Below are 21,512 nucleotides of genomic sequence, written 5' to 3' on the forward strand. Positions count from 1 at the left end.
TGATCTATCCACCAAGCAGAAACAACAGTACACTGCAAATGGAACAAACAAAAAGAGCTATTATAGAGCAACCCTGCTTTTGGTACCAAGCTCACAAAACTCTTAAAATGGAATAATAACAGCAGTTAGTTAAAACCACACACCCCCCACTGATTTTTACCTATGTCAAGTAGTAAAATTAGGGAGCATGAGGAGCTGTTAGCCACTTCCACAACTGAAGACATTTAAAGACTTCAGTAATGGCTTTTTTTATTATTTTTTTCATTTTTTATTTTTTTTTAGTACACAAGGCAGGGTGCTTCCAGGGCACTGCAATTACAACCCAAAGAGCCACCAGAGGTGACAGTGACTGCAGGAACCCAGAATGAGTAAAGGCAACATTCTCCTACTGACAAGTAGGTATCCTCTGCATTATTTACTTCTGAGGCTTCTTGTAAATAAGATGCTTTATCTTTGTTACATTCACTTAAGTAGTTCTGCACATGACAACTTCTCCCAAGCCATTTTATATAGTACCCTTATCAGCAAGAGCCAGCTTTAGGCCTCATAAGGAAAATCACCAGGTTATTTTCACGTAGTTTGTATGCATCACTTTAATTTGAAAAGCACTGACTTGATAAACAAGTGCCAGTGTAAACATACTTCACAAAAACACAACCATGTTTTTATGTAATTTACATAAATTGTAAATGAGCTCAGAAGTGCTACGAAGCCCAAGCTTTGCAAGCAAGATCTTGTCACTTACCCTGCATTTTTTTTCTGCAAATAAAGAATTCTCACCTAATAAGGATTTTATTTTCTGCAACTAAGCACTCAGACACACTCTCCATTCTGTCAGAAGCCCCTTCTGCATCCTCCTGCTTTCAACCACAGCACGAGGACTAGGAGCCCCTGGCAGCCTGAGCAAACACTGAGAAACAGATGTATGTTACACTCATTTCCTGACACTTTTTTTTTCTCTCTTTTAATTTGAAATAGAGAAGGAACTTGTAAATGGAACTGCAGTTTCCCTAGAGTTGCTTCCCGAGCACAGCCTTGGATGGAAGTGCCAGCTGCCAGGCTCTGATGGAATGACAAGGCACTACAAACAGAAATGCCTGCCTGTGAAAAACACAGCAACAAATTCGAGAGCAGGTGTTACTATTTTCCTTGAGTCTAAATCACAAGCTGATTCAACAAGTGTTTTGGTTCTTCTTTTGTGGAGGACACAATTCTTCATGCTAAGCACAACCAGAACTCAATTTTTTCAGTACAGGTCAGAAATCATTGAATTTGATTTATGTATGCCCACTCAAAATGTTATTTTTTTCCTTCATAACACATCAACACTTCTCTATTGAACCAAATCTGTATAAAACTTTAGAATAAACAGTATCACATATTGAAAATGATGTTTCAAAGTCACAAAACCCGTATATACATATATCTTATTTTCAGAGTTGTCGTATTTCTGAAAATTAAGGAAATATCAATCTGATATGAAAAATCAGCAATCTACAACAGCTAGGAAAATACAGCACTAGAATTTCTCTGTACCTCAACTGTATTACATATACTGTGCATATTCAGTAATTGTCTCAAAATTTGTTCATAAGTTTGGAATTTTATTTTGCATACTTTATCTCAATTTAAAGATCCCACTATTCAAGATTTAACCAGTCAGATCAGTTAAGAGTTTATGCAAGTCTTAGGAGAAAAACAGTAATGAAACGACTTAGCTTTGCTAAACTGGAAGTAGACTGAATTAAAATCCAAGAAAGGTACTCATAAACAACACTCTCCATATAGAGCAAGACAGGTGGCAGATGATTTTTCAGTGTTTTCCTTCCATTTCACTTCTGTAACTACCACAGAGCCCTTCCATTGCAATACATTATCTGTAGGTTCTACTTAATTCTCCTGTGTCAATTCACAGAAAACTGCACAGCAACACATTTGACATTACTTACTCTGAAGATTTGACTAAAAGCATTGAAAAAAATCACATTCGTATTTTCATTGCTTGAAACATGCACACACTTAAATCTAACAGCAGTTGAATTTTCCATGATCTTGTTGGAGGAATCATCGTACCACATTTCATTAAATGTCTTTGGCCCAAAATAAAATGTTAGGTGATGGATGGACCTTCCTCACGGCCCTCACATTTCCTAGGTGATCTGATGATGCCTAAAAGCTTTGTATCACAGACTTTTCCAGGCAGCAAGAAAAAGATGAAATTAAACTGATGATCTCCCATTATTCTGGTGTACCTCAAACCCTTCAGTCAAAGGAGAAGGGCATTACTAACCAGGAGAAATGAGAAAGAAAACCCAACCCTTAGCACTCATCATCTGGGTGCAGCATACACACACCAATTGCATCAAGGTAAATACCAGACCAACCATTACTTCATACAAAAAAAAAAACATTTGAAAATAACTGTTGACTTGTATTCATTGATGTGGTATATCAGAAATCACAAATTTTGTAACAAAAACTTAATTTTAATACACTTAATTTTCAACCAGAAATGCAAAACAACACAGAAGAAACAACAGTCTTTCCTATGCCTTCAAATGGAATTTGTATTTGAGCCCTCTCAACCATTTACCATTTTCTATTTACTGTGAATTTCTGCAATACTGAAAGCACTGCAGTTTTCCAGACTCCCACTATAAGAAAAAGTCAATAGGGTACTTACGCATTAGGTTGTAAATGTGCTTTTCTGCAACATGTTCCGTAAACAGCTTTATAAGGTCATCTTTTAAGTCTCTGTTAAGCTTGGTTTCTATGTAAAATTTATTCTGGAAAATAAGACAAATATTAGTGCTTGGTTTTCATGATAGGAAATAAAACCCTTTTTAATTCTGAATGAAATAGTTTATGTTTTTAGAACTGTAGAATATTTAACCTCCAAAATGCTTCCTTGTTGCTCGTTTTTATATTATATAGAACAGTCCTGTACAACAAAAAGACGTATTTAAAATTGAGTCTGCATGTGGTACTACAGCACTAATAAAGTTAAATATCTACTGATGTAGATGTTTAGTTTTTAATGCATCTACAGATACATCTACCATATTGATCCAGATGAGAATCTGTAGAAAAAACCCAGTGTGTTTTAGAGCATTATAAACACCGTAAGTAGTAAAATAGCGCTGGATATCACATTTAAAATATCTAGTTGTGATTAAACCATTAAAATAGGTATATTATAGTAATAAATTACCAGTGGAGCTATTCACTCCTGCAGTTCATTGATAGTCTCAGAGGACAGATATTCAAAATTAACGTACTGTGAAAATAAGTGATATATACAAACCTGTATTAAACTAAATTACATTAAAAATTTCAGGATTCAATTAGCTTGATCCACTCAGAATTAATAATTTTGTCTCCTCAGCCCTCAGAAAAAAATTCTACTCATGATTTCCCTGAGGGACTTTAAACCCAACGTACCACTTGGCGTTACTCTCCAGTTCCAAAACTGCAATTAATAGCAAGATTTCCTGACTGTATTTTATGCGTGGGCATTAAATACCTAAAAGTGTAGTTGTTCCATGAAAAAAAAAAAATCTATCACTTCAGTACTAACTTGGAAATAGGCCAACTGAACTCATCTGGACAACTTGCATAGTATTATGCAGCCATGCTATTAGAAAATCAACTTAGGATTAAGGTACACAGTAGAACACTTACATGATACTACTTTTTCCACTGATGGTTAACTGTCATTAACAGAAATTCACAGTAATAGAAGCAGCTCTACTACTAGGAAGTACCAGCCTACACACTGTACTTCTATCAGTCTGATTTCTTAAGGCTCCTCTACGACACACACTGACTCAACCAACACAGGACGATGTCAAGCTAACCACATCCTCCTAAGAGCCGAGAGAGGAGATGCTACCTTCTTTATTTTCATAGCCTCAAAGCTGTCTTATATTAAATGCAGCTGACAAAGACATGCAAAAAGTGATGTTATTTTCTTATTCAGCACTTGAAAAACCTAGAGCAAGTACTTCATTTCCAGTCCAGAGTGCTGAAAGGAGATATCAGAATAAATGTCTCACTCTTGTTAGTGGAAAACCAGGAACACCTTTCACATAAGATGTCACTACTTTGGCTCTATCAGTATTTATTGAAAAGTGATTTAACTTCAAGATTTAGCAGACAGATAAATAAACAGCAAATAGATACCAGCACCTGAGAAACTCTGATATAATGCAAGCATTTCTTCTAGAAATCATCTTGACTAACATTAGAAGACAATTCCGTTAATATCATTAAAAGGAGAGTAAAACACACTTCAGAAAGAAAAAAAACAAACAGTACATGGGTGTTTATTACCTCATTCATGTATGTATACACACACAAAATGCCCCCAGCTGATAAGTGCAAAGCCACCCATAAGAACATTTTAGAAAATGATAAATAAGGTTCTAATCTCAACTAATCCAAATCCACAGGGTTCACAAGAATTAGAATAGATTTTTATCTACCTAACTGTAATTAGCCAGCAAGAACTTATCTTCTAAACACTGATTTTAATTTTTCTTTGAATACATATCCTTATTCATTCACCTGTGCAGTGTACTGTCATATGTAAGGGCTGCAAGCATCTAGAATAACTTCATTTAGACTTATTGATCATACAAAATACAATTATTTGACTTTTGTGCTAAGCTGACTTCTAGCTTCATTTGCTTCATCTGCATTTCTGTACCAGAACTTCTGAAGGAGATTAAACCCACTGAATTTAGAGTCAGAAGTTAGTTCTCCATGCTTTCTTGAAATGTTCAACGTAGCAACGGATGTAGCATCACCATTAGAAAACCACTAATGTTCCTAGCAAAGAAAGAACGAACAATTCCCCAGTTGCAAAGTCAGCCCTCTTAATTGTCACCCAAGGGCTCGGCCACCACATAAAAGCACACTAAGAAAACCCCCGTCCTGTGTTTCCACCATTCACACAAGAACATGGTTTGGTACAGACCAGCAAAGAGAAGTACTGCTGTTGATTTCAAATGCACAGCACTGAGTCCTAAGGCTAATTACATCTCTCGTAGCCAACAAGAGACAAAAACACATTCCAGCTGTATTAAAAACCTTTATATTTTCCTTGGCTTCCTAGATTTTTAAACATGTAAATGCATGTCTGAAGTTTTCCCAAGCATTAATATAACCATCCTTTCAGAACAAAGCTTATTAGTGCAAATCAGCAGCTTCAGAAACTCCTGATTAAAACAATTACATCACTATCAAAAAAGTAAAGCACTGGCATTGTGAATAAAAAGGCAGAATCCAACAACTTAGTCCACTTCCATTAAATGCTCCTTGGAAGTACCTATTAAACCAACTGCAAAGCTGGAATTTATACTGGAAAATAACTAGGCTTTCAGCTCCTGCAATTGTTTTGTAATCTTATTTTCTTGTCTAAATAAAGGAAGTTGCTGCTGCATGACAGAAAACGCAATGAGATGCAATAATGTAAGACTGCAGAAATGGGTGTACATATAAATACTTCCAAATATACACAAACTAAGAAGAGAATGTTTTCCATCCTGACTTTTCTAGCAGCATCTTCCACATCACGTGCAACTGATTAAGATATCAGGGAACAAGTTTGAGTCTTAAGTTGATATTATCCTTCAAAATAACTATAGAACTGATACAACAGGACTGCAATTGCCAGATAGAGGAACAAGCACAGAAGTTGCTCTCAGGTCTATTCTCATTTGCAGGAACAGAGTTTTACTGCCTGAACAAATCTCTACTCTTGCTTCAAAGACATTGCTCCTTTAAAATATCAATTGTGTACTTACTTTTTTTTAAATATTATATTTTACAATTACTATGCAAGTATTCATTTTAGAGATTTGTTTATTACTCTTTAGTGATTTTGTCTATGTTCACCTATCAGTTAGACTCAATCTGTAAAAATTAAGAAGGTGTACAAAGAAGGATATGGAAATCTATTCAATTCTAACTTAGTTATATAGGCAAGGCATATAATGCTAAAGATAGTCTGTGTCTACCATGAACATTATTGGATGCTACAGGTACTGCAGTCTTAATTTTGAAGATTTTGACCTCTGTGATTGAAGAGCCTCCAAGACAGAGCTGAGCATTCAATCAAGTACAGACCTGAGCAACTTATCTCCATTTGTAAGCAGGTACTAAGTTGTGATATTAATTCATGACAAGAACTGAGAGAAAAACAGAAATTATCACCACGAACACATTTCTTGGCTTACACGTGACGCTGTAGCAACTGAATTTCATTTTGTATGAACTAGGTGAAGAGTAGATCAGAAGAAACCCAGTTCAAGAAAGACAACTTCCTTTTGTAATGCAACAAATCTACATGGTGAAATTATGCCAAAGGACTGTAGCAAACTATTTGGTTTTAGGTAAACCCACTAAAATGTAGGTCTTTGCTTCCCAAACATTGGGATGCTACCAATGAAAATAACTTCTGAGGAGTTTGAAGTAATGTTATGTAATCTAAAGCAATGTGATTTTTAATGCATTTCTTTTCTAAAAATTTTTTATTTCTAAGCAACATCAATGTAAGGATAATTTCTGGGAGGAAGGCAACACCAAGCTTTAATTATTCCTTACCATTAAAAAAAGCAATAAGAATCTTGGCATTTTGACTAAAGTTATGCAAATTGCAGACTTTCTCAGAGATACAGAAGACATCATAAAATACATAATCTGCACAACAGTTACAGTCAATGCCTCCTGAACCTCTACAAGCATGCCTGACAGAACTATGAAAGTTTGCCCACTCCCAGTCAGGAGTCAGAGTTGCTTTATCAACCAATACAAACTTTTGAAAGAAATTTTTCTTTCAGGCACAAAGTGTCCACCTTGTCTTAATTTGTGCAATTTAAAAGCAATAAAATACTCCTTGTAACCTGCCCAAACTACCAAGCCAATACATAACAAGTCAATAAACCATATAAAAAAAAAAAGATATAAATAATGGCCTATTTGATAAGGCTGCTTTCAAGTCAAAATAAAAGTAATTCCTCCTATTTCTAATAATAGAATACTAGGGCAGAAAATCAATTCCAGAAGTCTGCATTAAGAAGCACAGCTTCCCCTTCTACTTCCCACATATCTTTATCAGAACTGCTATACAGATAGCAAAACCAGACCTGAATGGAAAAATTGTTAGAGCTGCATTTTACTCCTTTCAGCTTTTAGTCACAATCTTGTGCATGGACATATCTTATTTGAAAATAATTTTCTAAAACTTACCATATATATGAAAAGAGGCACAATGCTCTGCAATGCTCCCATATATTGTCCAAGAGCTACGTTAAATCTTTCAATATAGAGATCTGGAGGGCTGGCCTGCAAGAAACCATAAAAGTCACGTTGTAATTTGAACAAGAGAAAGATCTGGAACAGCATGGGCTACGCTTTCACAGCAAACTCAAAAACTACACAGTATGTGATCCACTAAGTCTGTACAAAGCAAGCCACACATCTTTCCAGAGTTTCTACTATCACTCCCTCTGGCAAGAAGAGTTTTCACCACTAAGTGATTTTGCTTAGGACTATGTGTCAGAACAGGTGCATTCAGTAAGATCATGCCTGTAGCAAAATAATATTTAGCATATGCAAATAAAAACACTTATTAAAAAGTACATATTCTTTTTGAAAACGCTCTCTATCAAGTCTACGATCCACAACCAGATTTCACAGCATTGCAGTATGTGCACTGATCCTGCTGCCTCAAGACAGAAAAGTGATGCTGAGCAGCTGCCTGGCACTTGAGTGGGCATGGAGCAGATCATCCAGCTTCTGAGAGCACTGTCCTTCCCAGAAAGCATTTTTTGTTTCAGCTGGTCACACAGAGCAGGGCTAATATTCAGGGTGTTGAGTCAGAAGGACTGTGAAGTAAAATCTTCAGAGAGCTCTGCATATGGAACCTGCACAAAAGTCTACTGCACAACCTTGTAGCCCCAGGCAAAACTGCCATACAAAAACTGGAAGTGCCATCTCCCTGACAGGCCTTGCAGCACCACTGTGACAGCGCTGATTTTTTCTGTGTAAAACACCATCTTTCCCAAAGGAAAAACATGGAATTCACTGCAAAACAGGCTTTTTTACCTAAGTTGTGAGAGGAAACAAGAAAATGGGAAATACTAACCACTGCTTGCTTTACAGATACTTGAGGAGATTCAGGGAGCCACATCAGAGCGCTTAGGAGTGCACTAAGCCAAAGATGGATATATCTGCAGAGCTGGGATAAAGCATTCCTCCACTCATCTGCACTCCATCCTGACCATGCAAACCCAGTGCCCCCACCACTGGCCACCTCCTGCTCTCCTCCTGTGCTCCCTTCACTAGAGTAGGGCTGGCTGCCTGAGCTTCTGCTGCCACACAGCCAAGGATAAAGTGTTGCCCGCTTACAAGAAGCGCAGCTTCTTTTCTCTTGCATCACCTTCCTGTCCTACAGCTCTATGCGAGAGGGTGAAAAATGCAGCAGCAACAAAAAGCTTGCAAGAAAACAAGCTCTAATATCTTACACAAAGCATCTGCGATGTGAGAAATGCTCAAGACTGACTACACGACTACCTTATCACAACTTACAGCTCTTATCTTTAAGCAGCAGATTTTTCAACCTTTGCACAAACATTCAGCAGAGACCTCCAAAGAACAGTAAGAATTCACATTGGTGTTTTGCTCTATTAAGTGGTCTCCATTTACAAAACTTTTTTTCTTTATGCTGGCTTCCTTAGCTCCCCTTCTTAATATATTTAATGAATACATGAATAATTTTCACAGCTAACTCTGATACAGAACACACGTTTCAGGAAGGAAAGTAAACTTGGCAGAGGAATAAAGACTGTTATTCTATACTGCTGTTGCCAAAGGTTACGATCAAAATGAGGAATAACCATATATGTTATTAACCTTATTGCAGATTCCGTTCTCAGGGACAGCCAAACAAATTAGTGCAAAATGCCAACAACGTATAGAAGTGTTGACAAACCCCAGGGACTCCTTTTCATGTATGTGCATACATATATACACACACACACACACACACGTGTGTGTGAAGTTATATAATTTATTGCAAATAACATACATGCAATGAAATCTGTATTTCTAAGCAAAATGCATTCCTGCTTCAGTCCTTTTTAACCTCAACTTTAAATATGGTTAAGACTCCCTGGTTCATAAAGGCTTGGTAGGCAACTTCTAAGATTAAAGAAGAAGGAAAATTCTACTTCAAAGAGCATGTCAAACAGCAGACAACAACAGCTTACACAGGGCACTGCTTTTCTCACACTGACAGTCCACACTTTCCACTTAAAACAAAATACAGAAAGCATCTGGATGACAGTTTGCCACTCCTGTTTACAGGAGCCACGAAGGTTTGATACCTTTTTGCTGCACCGAAGAAGAAAACACCATTTGCTCACCATGCAAAGCCTGTGACATACAGAGAGGAACGTTAAGAAGGAATCAAAATGCACACCCAGCTGCCTTGCAAGAACAACCTCAAGTCTTCAATCAGAAAATACCAGGAAGTTGTTGGCTACCACTGCCCTATAACCAAGCAGAAAATGAGGGTTACAGATCAGAACAAAAGAGGGTGAGAGAAGCCCTAAGAGTTTCACTGGAAGCAATCACTAGGCAAGCATTCAGTTTTGTTCTTAACCTCTGGAAAGCAAAATCATGGCATTAACATCTCATTACCACTGAGTTTTATTCTCCTGGTAGCATTACAGCGCTGGAGATGCAAACAGAAGAGCACCAACAACCTGATCCCACTTGTTTCAAAAAAGAAAAGAAAGAAGAAAAAAAAAAAAGAGCTCAACAACCAAACTCTCCTGAATTATTGCTTGATTTGCAAACTTAAAGAAAACCACTCACGAGCAGAGGCCAAGGAACTCAAAAACAGTATTTTCACAGATCATCCATGAGTCACTGCAATCTGTGCAGGGAAAACAGAACCAGCTCTGTCTCTTCTGCTCCCTGTGTTGTTGCACAGCTGCTCAAAACAGCCAGACTGATAGCAATTATTTGTCTGAGCATAGGAACTTTCTCCATGTACTTACATTCATGTTAGTATGACAATAACTGGATTGGGATTAGCTTCATATAAACAAGAATTTTATATTAAAAAAAGCACTGCACTAAGTCAACCAAACATAAGCATTTGTGAATAAATAGAGGCTACTAAGATTCTTCTATTAAATGGCCAGCATTTAAAAATCAATGCAGTCTGCTGTAATTTTATTAAAAAAAAAATAAAGAAACTGCTTGAACTGGGATTTTTTATTCTTGGTCTTAGTCCAGAAACAGTAACACATCCATTCAGCTGTTTTAATTACACGGGGAGAAAAATGATAAGAATATTTATTCCTCACAACCCTCAAGAAAATACTAAGTCTTTAAAAACCATTCCTATCATACCTGAGGGATGTATTAAAGCAGCTGCTCATATAGAGAAAGAAAAAAAACGTACTGCTAGCCTAAGGATTTCCCAAAAGAGGAACCCTCATTCCTCCACTCCTCATTCCGAAACCCATCAATCTGACAACTCATTTCCCCTTTCAAGAGGCTCCATATGGAAAAACAGCTTAAATCCTCTCCTACAAAAGCTCTCATCTACCACTCAGAGTTAAGAACTGTTTCCAGCAGCAACCATTTAATGCGTCTGTTCAAAAGAGAAAGTGAGGTCAGATTTCTCAAACTGTGATTGAGTTGTATTCAAAAACAAGTTGAAGATGTTAACTGAGGTCAGATTTCTGAAATGGAGATGCATTCATTTAACATCTTCAACTTGTTTTTGAAGACTTTCCTAGCATAAAATACTGTGGCTGTTGTTAAAGACTGATGCTAAGGACATCGTTAAACCTCCTTCCACATAACAGACATCTCAGCACCAAGAGATATGAGAATTAAAAGCACATTTGAGAAAGGATGACGTCCTTACATCACGTAAGATGTAGACATCATCTAACAAGCAATGACATCCAGTATACTAAAGTGCCCTTCCCTAAAACTTTAACATCTATTCTGATAGCTAGTCATTTGCATGAACTTGCACATATGTGAATACGGGTTACCTTTTTTTTCTCTCCAATCTGAATATCATACTTTGACTAAACACACAAAAGAACAAGCAGCAGAAGGCAGGCTGCTGGCTCAAGACAAAACTGCTCATAAGAGAGAAACAATGACAACAGATCTTGGTTTCAGAACACAGAACTCATCTGTTTATGAACATTCATCTGGCACCATCAGCAACATGCTCAGTAAAGCTTGCATTCTTACACTGGTGCATAGTTCCAATTTCCTGGAAACACTCACTGCCAGGATGCCAGCACACATGCTGCAGCATCTCTCCCATGCCTGCCAAGTGAGAAGAGAGTGCAGCTATAACTACATGAACCAACTCGTTATTTGTGTAAGCACTCTGACTCTTTTAAAGCAGCTTTTGTTCTTCCTCAGTAAAGCATCATTTGCTTACTTTGCCCTGCAGACATAGGCAATTCCCAGGTCTATCTCACCAGCCAAACACACTATCAAAACTTCTTATGAAAGACACTTATCAAGCCAAAGTACAATTCATTCAAAGACTGTCATACCATTAAAAAGTCTGCCCTCGAGCTGTACATCATGAAATAGTCATAACTGTCTTCATCTTTTTGACATCCACACACCAAGATGCACATATTTCTACCACATCTGGTTTCTGACAAAGTTCTAGCACTACTCATTTGATCTGATTCAGTTCCGTGTGATCAGAGCATTAACAGCCTGTTTTACAGGCAATTAAGTAATGTTCCTTGGTAAAACTGCTGGATGAACACCTACAGCAGCAGAATGGTATTCTTCTGCCCCTTAAATATCATTGACCAGATAAATGGCCAGTTTGAGTTTCCTCTTAAAAATACGTATATATTACCTGACCCAGAAGAATGCTGAGAAACACCAGCATACATAAGAGGACTTAAGAAATGCAAGTTCTCACTTTGTTTTCCAGCACAATTTATGCTCTTTTCTACAAGCAGAACATAGAGATGGCAGATTTCTTTCCTAAATCAGTGCTAGTAACTATGGTAAGCATTCCATGGAATCAAATATTTTAAAATAACATGAGCTACTTTGAGTGTTACTCTTCTGATGTTTCATCTCTTGTAGCAACCAAGAAGGCTTGCTACGTCTCATTCCGCCAACAAGCCAAGCAGTACCCATACAAACAGTGGAACAAGAACGGGATTCTTCACATGGGTGTTGTGCACAGCCTGACCTTACATACAAAAAATAGGCAGAGATGGTGTTGTCAGGCTGTATGATGGAACTTCTGACACACGTCACCTTCAACATACCTTGGAAGGAAAGCAAAGCATCTACAAAACAGTTTGCGCTAAAACTTAAAGTATATTTAGTATACTAAAGTATACTAAGAAGAACTGTTGTGTACCTAACACTGCCCAGTTCAGTTTCACCATGCACTCAAAGCACTACCTGCTTGCACTTTATAACACCGTGGTGACTATAGTAAAGTTCATAAGCAAAACACAACAAGCCACCTAAAGCTTTGCAGTCTACTCCTGTAATCAGCAGAAATACTGAGTTACACAACAGTTTCTAAAACAAAAACAAAGTTCAGAACATAATCTGAAGTTCCAGATCAGGCATCTGACAGCCTTGCCATGTTTATCAGATTAGTAATCATCAACTTAGTTTTTCAGAAAAAACTGGGGAAGGAAGTGACAGCCCGCTCATCAATGGAAGACAAAATTCCCTGAAATCACAGGGAACAAGCAGGAGACAAACACAGTAAAGAAAGGAAGAGGCAAGGAAGGAACAGGCCATCTACAAAGGATACTGCTGACACACTTCTAAGGACAGGAGATGACAGACACCAGCACAACGCACAGCACTCAGTTCCTAGAGATGACAGTCCTTAAGACAGCAGAATGACTTTGACAGTAACCAGATGCTAATACATATTCTTCCAAGTAATCAATAGATTGGACGATGAGAAAAGATTTTTTCACATGCAGCCCCAGTCGGTTTGAGAGCTGGCAACAAAGAAAGCTCAGAAGCTGTAAGGGTTAATATTAGGCAGGAAAGCTCTCTGCCATTGCACAGCAAAGACTCAACCTGCAGGTCATGGGGACGATGCAACAATTGTGTACAGCATCCACCAACACCAGACTGCTAAGCTCCCTTGTATTCATAAGAAAATAGTGTTGTTTGTAATAAACACACTCCTCTCCTCATATAATAAAGGAGAAACACCTTGAGCTCTCAAGAGCATCCAAGAGGGTAAAGAGGCTATCAGCAACTGGCTCCAAACTCAGCATGGTGCTTTTAGACAGGTGGAATCTACGCAAGAAATTCTGCTATTTTAGCTCTGTTTGGTTTAAAATAAACAGCATGCAAGCAAACTAGTGTTTATTTACATAGAGAAAGACAGGACTTCACTGAACACAAGAATTACAGTCAGTGAACTGAACTGTTTCTGATAAAGACTTAGAATCAAGAGAACCCTTTTTCTCTTTTGCTCTAAAATAAAAGCCTTGTGAACACAACAAACTATTGCTTTTCACCTCACTGTCATTTCCTAAGCGAATAACTGAGAGTTTTCACACCAAACCAATAATAGGTTAACTGTACTTGCACTTTGTCATGGGCCTGCTCAATGCCTGGGTACATTTTGATTGCCAATTCTCAAAATCCTTCCCAGTGTCACTTCCTAAAGAGATACATAATGGACAGAGCAATTAATTTCAAATGACTTTATCAAAGCATAAGAGACATGTTTAGGCTAAACACTCATCATTAATGCAAATACAGTTTTATAGTTATACTATTTTTAAAAGGAAATGTATTTAAATTGAAATTATGTCTGCATATTCACTCCACCTCATACATCTGAATGACTCAGCACTTACCCACTAAAACAGCTGTCATTATTTTAAACCACAGCATAATGGGCTATGTCCATTACCAATAAAAAGTTTCCAAATAAAGCATCTTGAAAAAAAGAATCATCAGTAGGCATACAGGTGTAATAGGCCTTAGGACAACAGCAAGTACATCCATTTGCGTGTTCTGCCATCACTCTTTTTAAAACACAAACCAGAATTCTGACAAACTAAGAGTTAGGGAGCCTTCATTTTCCTAACAAAACTCAATTGTACTAATGCAGAAAAGCTGGTCCAACATCAGCTGGGAGAAAGGAAGGCAATCCTTGCTCAAAGCCTCTCCCTAAGTGAAACAGCCAGAGGAGAGGATCATTGACCTGCACAGCCAGAAGGGAGCTAGACATGTCTTGAGATATACAAGCCTCCATCTCTAAAGAGTGATGATGCAACAAGAAATTCATCTTATTTCAATGTACTTCTCAGAGGCAATGTTCATGGCTTTTCACCCAATGCCAAACACGATGAGTGTGCATTCAGCCCACTCATATTTTCCTAACTCCTCCCTCAGCACCACAAATTAATTTCTCGAGCCGAAAAATGTGTGGGGCAGCCCTTCAGGTGTGCTCAGGGTAACAAACACCAGTGCACCCAACACAGCATTCAGTCAGCAAGAGCAGAAGTCAGCAGATGACGGCCTGGGAAGGTGCATGTATCCCAGTGCATCCTCAGCAGTACCTGGGGCACCCAGACCAACCTTGCCCATCTCCATCCGTTCACCAACTTCAGCCAAAGGCAGGCTTACCAGACAAGTAAAGGAAAAAAAAAAATGCACAGGGAGTTGCTGCAATAAATGCAGCAAGGAAAGAGGATAAACTTCAGTATGGTGAGAAAGTAGCAAAAGCAGGTCGGACTGGTCTCTTTAGATGCTCCACTTCCACCATTTGGTATCTGACAGCTTTATTGCTTCTGCTGCTGATGAGCCCTCCTAATATGGAATGGCTTGCTCTGGCATGTTGGTTACACGTAGATAATCTGCAATCCACCTGCCATGAAACCATTGCACTTCTATGCAAAGAAGTTGTTCAGTTTGTCCAGAACAAGACATTGCAACTGCCCCCCATTTCAGTTGTTGTGATGATCTGCTTTCTCACACAAAAAGAAACCCTGGCTTGCCCTGAGCAACCTTGGCCTCTCTATACATAAAAATATTACCTCACATTAAACCCACACCTCACCAACTCAAGAGAGCTCCACAATTCAATTGAATATTGTCGGCCACTGGAATGAGTTTACATCAGAGAAAGTGAAATATCACATACTGTGCATTGAAAGGATTTGCATACATCTTATTTATATTGTGTGAATTGGAAACTTCCAACACTGACAAAGTCATTTTTTGTTGGTGATAGTAGGGTAAAGATCTAGCACCATGCTTCAGCCCTAAACCCAAGTGACTACATGTCACCAACAGGTACAAATAGCAAAGACACAGGATAATAAAAATGCACTGTAGTAATGCCACAATCCATAACTAATACAGTTTCTTTACAGAACAATTTTTTTTTAAGGCATACAGGTTTTTCTTCAAGCAGCTCAAAAAGATGTATTTACCATTTACCCAAAAACAGTCACCTGAAGGTGGTACAGTGTTATATTACCACTCTCCTGCCACCTGCCATAAGGTGCGTCTACCCTACGTATGAAAACTTTTGCAAGACAAAGGTTGCATTACATAGCTGTCAATTATTCCTTCCTCAACTCAGGTTCAGAAGACAACTTTGTTTTTAGGCAGAAGAATTGAATGCATGTATTTGCCAAGGGAAACATCAAAACCTGCAGTTTCAGAACTGAGGAAGCCATCAAGGACTGCTACAAAGAAAAAAATTTGGGGTAGTTCCAAATTCAAAGCAGTGTAGTACTCTACTGCGGAATGTATCAGAAGAACTGGCCAAACCTGTACAGCTGCAATGATTCTTACTTCTCACAATCAGAGGAAAAAATGTACAGGCTGCACCAGTTCAGCGGGACCCAGGGAAAACTTCAATCTAAACATTATGTTTATCTGCACTGACATGCAGTTACAGAACAGCTGACACTGTCTCTGTATGAGGAATAAAGAAATCATAAAACAAAAGCAGCAAAAAATCTAATTCAAGATGACCTAGATATTTCATAGTTAAAGACCGTCCCAGACATTACATCCACCACATTGTGTGGTCCTGTCTTCTTTTGGTTTTTGTTCTGTGTTTTTAAGGAAAGCAACAAGAGGAAAAGCTTGACATGAGAGCAGAACATCAGAATGATTACAGTGAGGTATATTTTGATGGATATGCAAGTTTAGCCAGAAGTACCTCATGCACTTAGCAGTAAGACTGCTCACGACTGACTGAAATTATCTACCAGTTATTAGAAGCACTGAAATAACTGCTACAATTTAGGGTTCTTATGCATTTGGCATCTCTGCTTGACTCAACACAAGTCAGTACAGAACTCAAAAATCAGTCAAAATATGACAAAAACTAAGAAAATTAGCGTTGCTGCTAGTGATGACAGTGTCAAGCACGTGCCTGGAGATTCTAACCTAAAGGGATTTTCAGTGAGGAAGACACATGAAAACAAACATGGATGCACAAATAAGATGTAAAGAAGATAGGTGTATATACAAGTTGTATTAGGACTGCTGTAAACCACTGACATCTAGAGATAGGCGAGAAAATGCAGAATAAACTGTAGCACGCAATCTTCACATGGATTATGAAATACCAGTTATAAATTATTGCATACTTAATTCACTTTAATTTCTTCCTTTATTTTTGCACTGCTTATGAAGCACAAAGCCTATAAAGCAGTTTATAAAGATTAACAAAGCAATGGCAGATATCCATGTCATGCTCAGATTATATTTGACTGAAGTGTTTACATACCAGGTTACACTTTAGATTTCCCCTTCTCAAATCTTTGATTCTGTATTATATTAAGTTTTAGGCACTGCTGTCCACACAGTATCTCTAAGGCTAATTGGTGCCAGCCAATCAGACCTAGTAGTTGGTATTCTGTCACTGAGTGAGGCAGTTCTCAATTTAGTAAACTGGTGTAAATTAGAATTAACAGCAACACCCTCCATAGGCCATCTACATGCTGCTCCAGTATAAGCACAGATCCCAGGAAAGATAGAATTAGATTGTGCAGCTTCTTACCTGCAGCTCCTTTGAGACTCTCTCTAAGTGGTTAGTTATCTTTTTTATTAGGTCACTATACATCTGTTCCGAATGCTGCTGGCATACACACTTATACACACAACTGCAGAAACAAATATAGGAACAAACAATGAACTTACAACAGTTTGCAATGAAGGGTAACAGACTTCAAAATATTTCGTTCAAGTCTCAATTCAGATGCTAACAGACTTAACTGAATGACTGCTGAACTTCTAAATGCAGCCCTACTCCAGTAGACTCTTAAGTCAGCCATGCCTTCATCACCCTTCACCCCCACCTAACTACAGCTTAACCTACAATGAACTCTCCTAACAGTGCACTTCTGAACAGACCAGCAGAAGTTCTGAAAATAAAGCCCTATGCACGTCATTCTGTGACTTAAAACCTTAAAAAAAAAACCACCAACAACTATATTTCACAATAAACAAAGATGTGCAAAGAGCAACACAACTTTTGTTCTCACTTCATGGATTGGCTGTATTAATTCTGCTCTTCAATGTCACTTTTGCTTTTTAAGAACATTTTACTGCTCCCATTTTGCAATAACAGCGTATCTGCAGTAGGTCTAAGTACTTAAAACACATTTACAATGGTTATAAGACAAATACACATACACGCACTATTTTAAGCAGCAAGTAGCATTAAGGCAATCATCTTCAGGGCATTATTAGCACCAAGTAACTTCTGCCTCACTACAGTGCTTACATTCTCTGAAGTCAGCCCCTGAAAGATAGCTGCCAAAAACTGAGAGGCACATGAAGCCTTCAACTGGTCCTTGGTCAGACCAAACCTCCTCCCCATGCCTCTTTCCTGCCCTCTCACCCTGACTACGTGGAGTACTGCAAGAACAAGTACTTTAGGCCAAAAACTGTTCCTTAGAACATGCCCAGAAATTAAATACAGAGACATCCAGAACCCAGACTACAATTCTAGTATGTTCTTAATGGTTCCTACAGGCAAAAGAAAAGCAACACATCCCTCCAAGGGAATAATCACATGTGATTCCTAACTCAGCAAGTGATTCCAGGAAAAAAAAAAAACCTGAAAAGGTGGCACTGACACAGCTCAGGGCTACTCTAATTTTGTAATGCAAAGGAGAGGTAAAGCACCAACACTTGTGACTTCAGGGGCCAAGACAGTACTCTACTTCAGTAACTGCCACTCTCAAATCCTTCTGGAAGAAGGTTTGACAAGCAGATTACCAGTAGCAGATCTAATATTCCTTTACCTTTTACAAGTTTATATTTATTCCCTTTGATAACTTCAAATGCACCAAAATACTTTGTTCACCCTTAGTAAAGCCACTGCTGTTGTTTTTTTGAAGAAATAAAGATACCCTACACCACTCCCTCTCTTATATTTTGAAAATAGTGGGTGGTTTGGTATTGTTTAAAAAAAAAGTCAAAAAACCTAATTCTTTCACATGAAATCTACCAATAGCAGGTCCTATTCTGGAACAATCAGGAGCAGAAGATATTTCGTTATGGTGCTGCAACAGCAAACACACCAATTTAATTTAGATCAAAGAAAGAAACATTGGTAAGAAAAGCCAGAATGACTCCTGTGATCTCTTACAAACCAGCCAGCACAACAGCAACAGCAACGGCCTGATGTTTGTTTGCTGCATCACCAATGGGTATTCAGCTGCTTCCTCAAGCTGACACCTTCATTTATAACTTCATAAGTACACTGAATTTTAAAGCAGGTCTGCTTATTGCTACATGCACTATCACTGTACTTACTTCTGCAACATATCCTGTAGTCAACCACCAGTTTTTAATAAGCACATGTAGGAAATGTTTATACTTTATCTGAACATTTATATTTAGATGTTACTTCCCCATTTGCAGATCCTGTTTTCACTTCCCGATGTAGGCTGACTCTGTGAATCATCCTTGCCCTTCTATTACCCCCAAAGAAGCCACTGGCTTGTTAGTCCGTTAGCATAGCTCAGCACCACTCAAGTGGGACAGTTAGTGGGAGGAATGAAGTTTTGAGATTGTAAGGTGTCTTGGGGAACAGTGACCTACTTGCATTAGCCTTAAGAAACACTTGTAAGGATTGTCAGAAACACAACATGGTTGCCCGCATTTTCCTCATCTCACTTTGTTACAACTCTAACTTCAGTATTTAACTTCATTCCTTTAAGAGGAAGCAACTATAAACAGGCAAGCTTTGGACTCAAAGATGAGAGCAGTCACTGATCACACTTTGGTAGCTTATATGTAAACTGATCCACAGCAAATATCAGCATACACACCTCTGAAGTTATCTCCTAGCTTTCACTGCTGTGGAGCATTCACCTACAGTTACTGACTGCAGAAAATACTCTAGCTTGTGTATCTAATAAGACATTTCAAGTTTGCAATAAAGAAACCTCAATACCTTTATTCAGCACAAAGATGATCAAAACAGACAAGCCTATTTTCAGCTCAATTTCACTGCAAAAAAAAAAAAAGATATCTAGCTGCTTGAGACTAAAAGAAAAAAAAACAACCACCTTAATTTTCAAAGCAAAGAACTAGCATAGAGAAGGAGAGAGAATCTACATCCTAAGTCTGCTACTTAGTTTCTGTGATACTCCATGGAAACATCATCAATAAATTCAACAAAAAGGAGCTGTCTTCCATCCTCAATCTATCTTGTCTAGATTGTAATTCAGGCAAAGGGAAACAATAAATAAATCCCCAGGCTGGAAAAGGCTGTGTCAGTGTAAATACATCCATAGGGAGCTTTAAAAGAAAACTCCAGAAGTGGCATGCCAGCTTTCTCAGCAATGCTATGTTACAGACTTGTTTCGATAATACTAAAAATACATGCTTCAGACATCTGTGTATCACTAAAATACTGCATTAAATTTCACTCTGATGTCTAAGGGTTCAATAGGATTAACTTAAAACCTATTATCCCTTTAATAGATAATTTTAAAGAGAATCTTAACCAGGTATGGATCATGTCAATTACACAGGACTGCCAGCAGATGATGAGTTCACTATTCCTGATGGCTGTTTGCACATATGTAATTTCAAGCTGGGGAAAGGAGTTTCATTACCCACACTACAGTTGCAAAACCCACCCCAAGTCAAATTGACTATCATTATTATTTATACATGTGCTGATATCTGAATCCTGACAAAAGCAGCTCCAGAAGCTTGAAGAGGAAAGAGGAATTTTACTGAAGTTCTTAACGGAGTTAAGATGGAAGACTGAAGGTCTGCCAATCTGGTATCTGGCTCTTTAATCCAGAGTTTCAAACTAGATGGACCAACAGCTAAGAACAAGTGAGTTGGAGACAGAGCTGAAACTTTCTGAAAAGAGCAAGCATTGACTGAAATGCCTGTGTTATTCCTCAGTGTACAACACTACACTACTAGTTGTGCTGCAGGCAAGGACCAGCAAACAGCAGCAGCCCCCCAGTTTCTGCCCTATTTGCCCACACCTGGATACTTGTCACCTACAGAACAAAAACATCCATTTTGGTCAATCTCCTCAGAAACTGACATTTAGCATGAAAAAGCATTTAGTATTTTTGTCTGGAGCTGTAGCACGGCTTTGAAGCAAACCTTCCTGCTGTAACCAACCGAGCATTAACTGTGTCTGCAGCACAGTGCTGCTGAGTGACAAGATTTCTTTCTGAGCAAAGCAAGGCAAATCTCCAGGCCAGGCACATGTCAGGTGTTCTCCAGACAAGAAAACAGAGATAAGGGACTGAACCATGTCAGCCTCTACCAAACATGCAGCAGCAGGATGGCCGGTCAAAAAGGAATCAGACCCAATCTCATGTGAAGCACACAAGTGACACCTTATCTGAAAGGACCTCAGCACCAATTGCTTCAATTTACTCCTGCACTTCTATTGCACCAGGTTGACTCCTGCTAGCTGTGACATAAAATCCTTTTGAAATACTAAGTCAGACACCTACCATGCCCTTCTCCTCTTCCCCTTTCAGAAAGGGATGTTGAGACTTCAACACATTTCGTAATGCATTACACTAAGCAGCTGTGGTGGAGACTGCTCTTGCATCAACATTTCATGTATTTTCTCCCCTTCAGTATTTACTTCTGACAATACGAATATATCAAGTTATTTATCTGATATTTACCCATTCAAATGATTTAAACAATGTTCTACTTTATATAACCTTCCCTTCCTTCCACATAAATACAAAATATGACAAATGCAAAGGCTGCATGACAGAACAAACATTAACATACAAAAAGGAAGTCACAAAACACTTGAAAGATTTCCTTACCTGTATATTTGTTCATAGGAGATAGGGATGTAGTCACCAGGACTCTGAGTTAAAAGCTGATCTATGGCACTGTCCAGCTTTGGCCAATATGTGCTCTTATAGTCTTCAATCGTTATAACATTCATTACTACAAGGAAGAGGAAAATT

General features: G+C 38.3%; 1 protein-coding gene across 1 annotated transcript in view; it reads right to left on the reverse strand.

Annotated features, from left to right (window-relative positions):
- The window catches only part of CACUL1 (CDK2 associated cullin domain 1), a 35,535-nt gene extending 14,023 nt beyond the window's left edge, over positions 1-21,512 (reverse strand). The window contains exons 1-4 of the mRNA XM_010714910.3: positions 21,366-21,512; positions 17,093-17,195; positions 7,252-7,347; positions 2,684-2,786 (exon numbers count right to left, since the gene is read on the reverse strand). Coding sequence (XP_010713212.1) covers positions 2,684-2,786; positions 7,252-7,347; positions 17,093-17,195; positions 21,366-21,490 — 427 coding nt within the window. The 5' untranslated portion in view covers positions 21,491-21,512. The remainder of the gene's footprint in view (positions 1-2,683; positions 2,787-7,251; positions 7,348-17,092; positions 17,196-21,365) is intronic.

This window comes from Meleagris gallopavo, chromosome 8 (assembly GCF_000146605.3).
Source record: "Meleagris gallopavo isolate NT-WF06-2002-E0010 breed Aviagen turkey brand Nicholas breeding stock chromosome 8, Turkey_5.1, whole genome shotgun sequence".
Taxonomy (NCBI): Eukaryota; Metazoa; Chordata; class Aves; order Galliformes; family Phasianidae; genus Meleagris; species Meleagris gallopavo.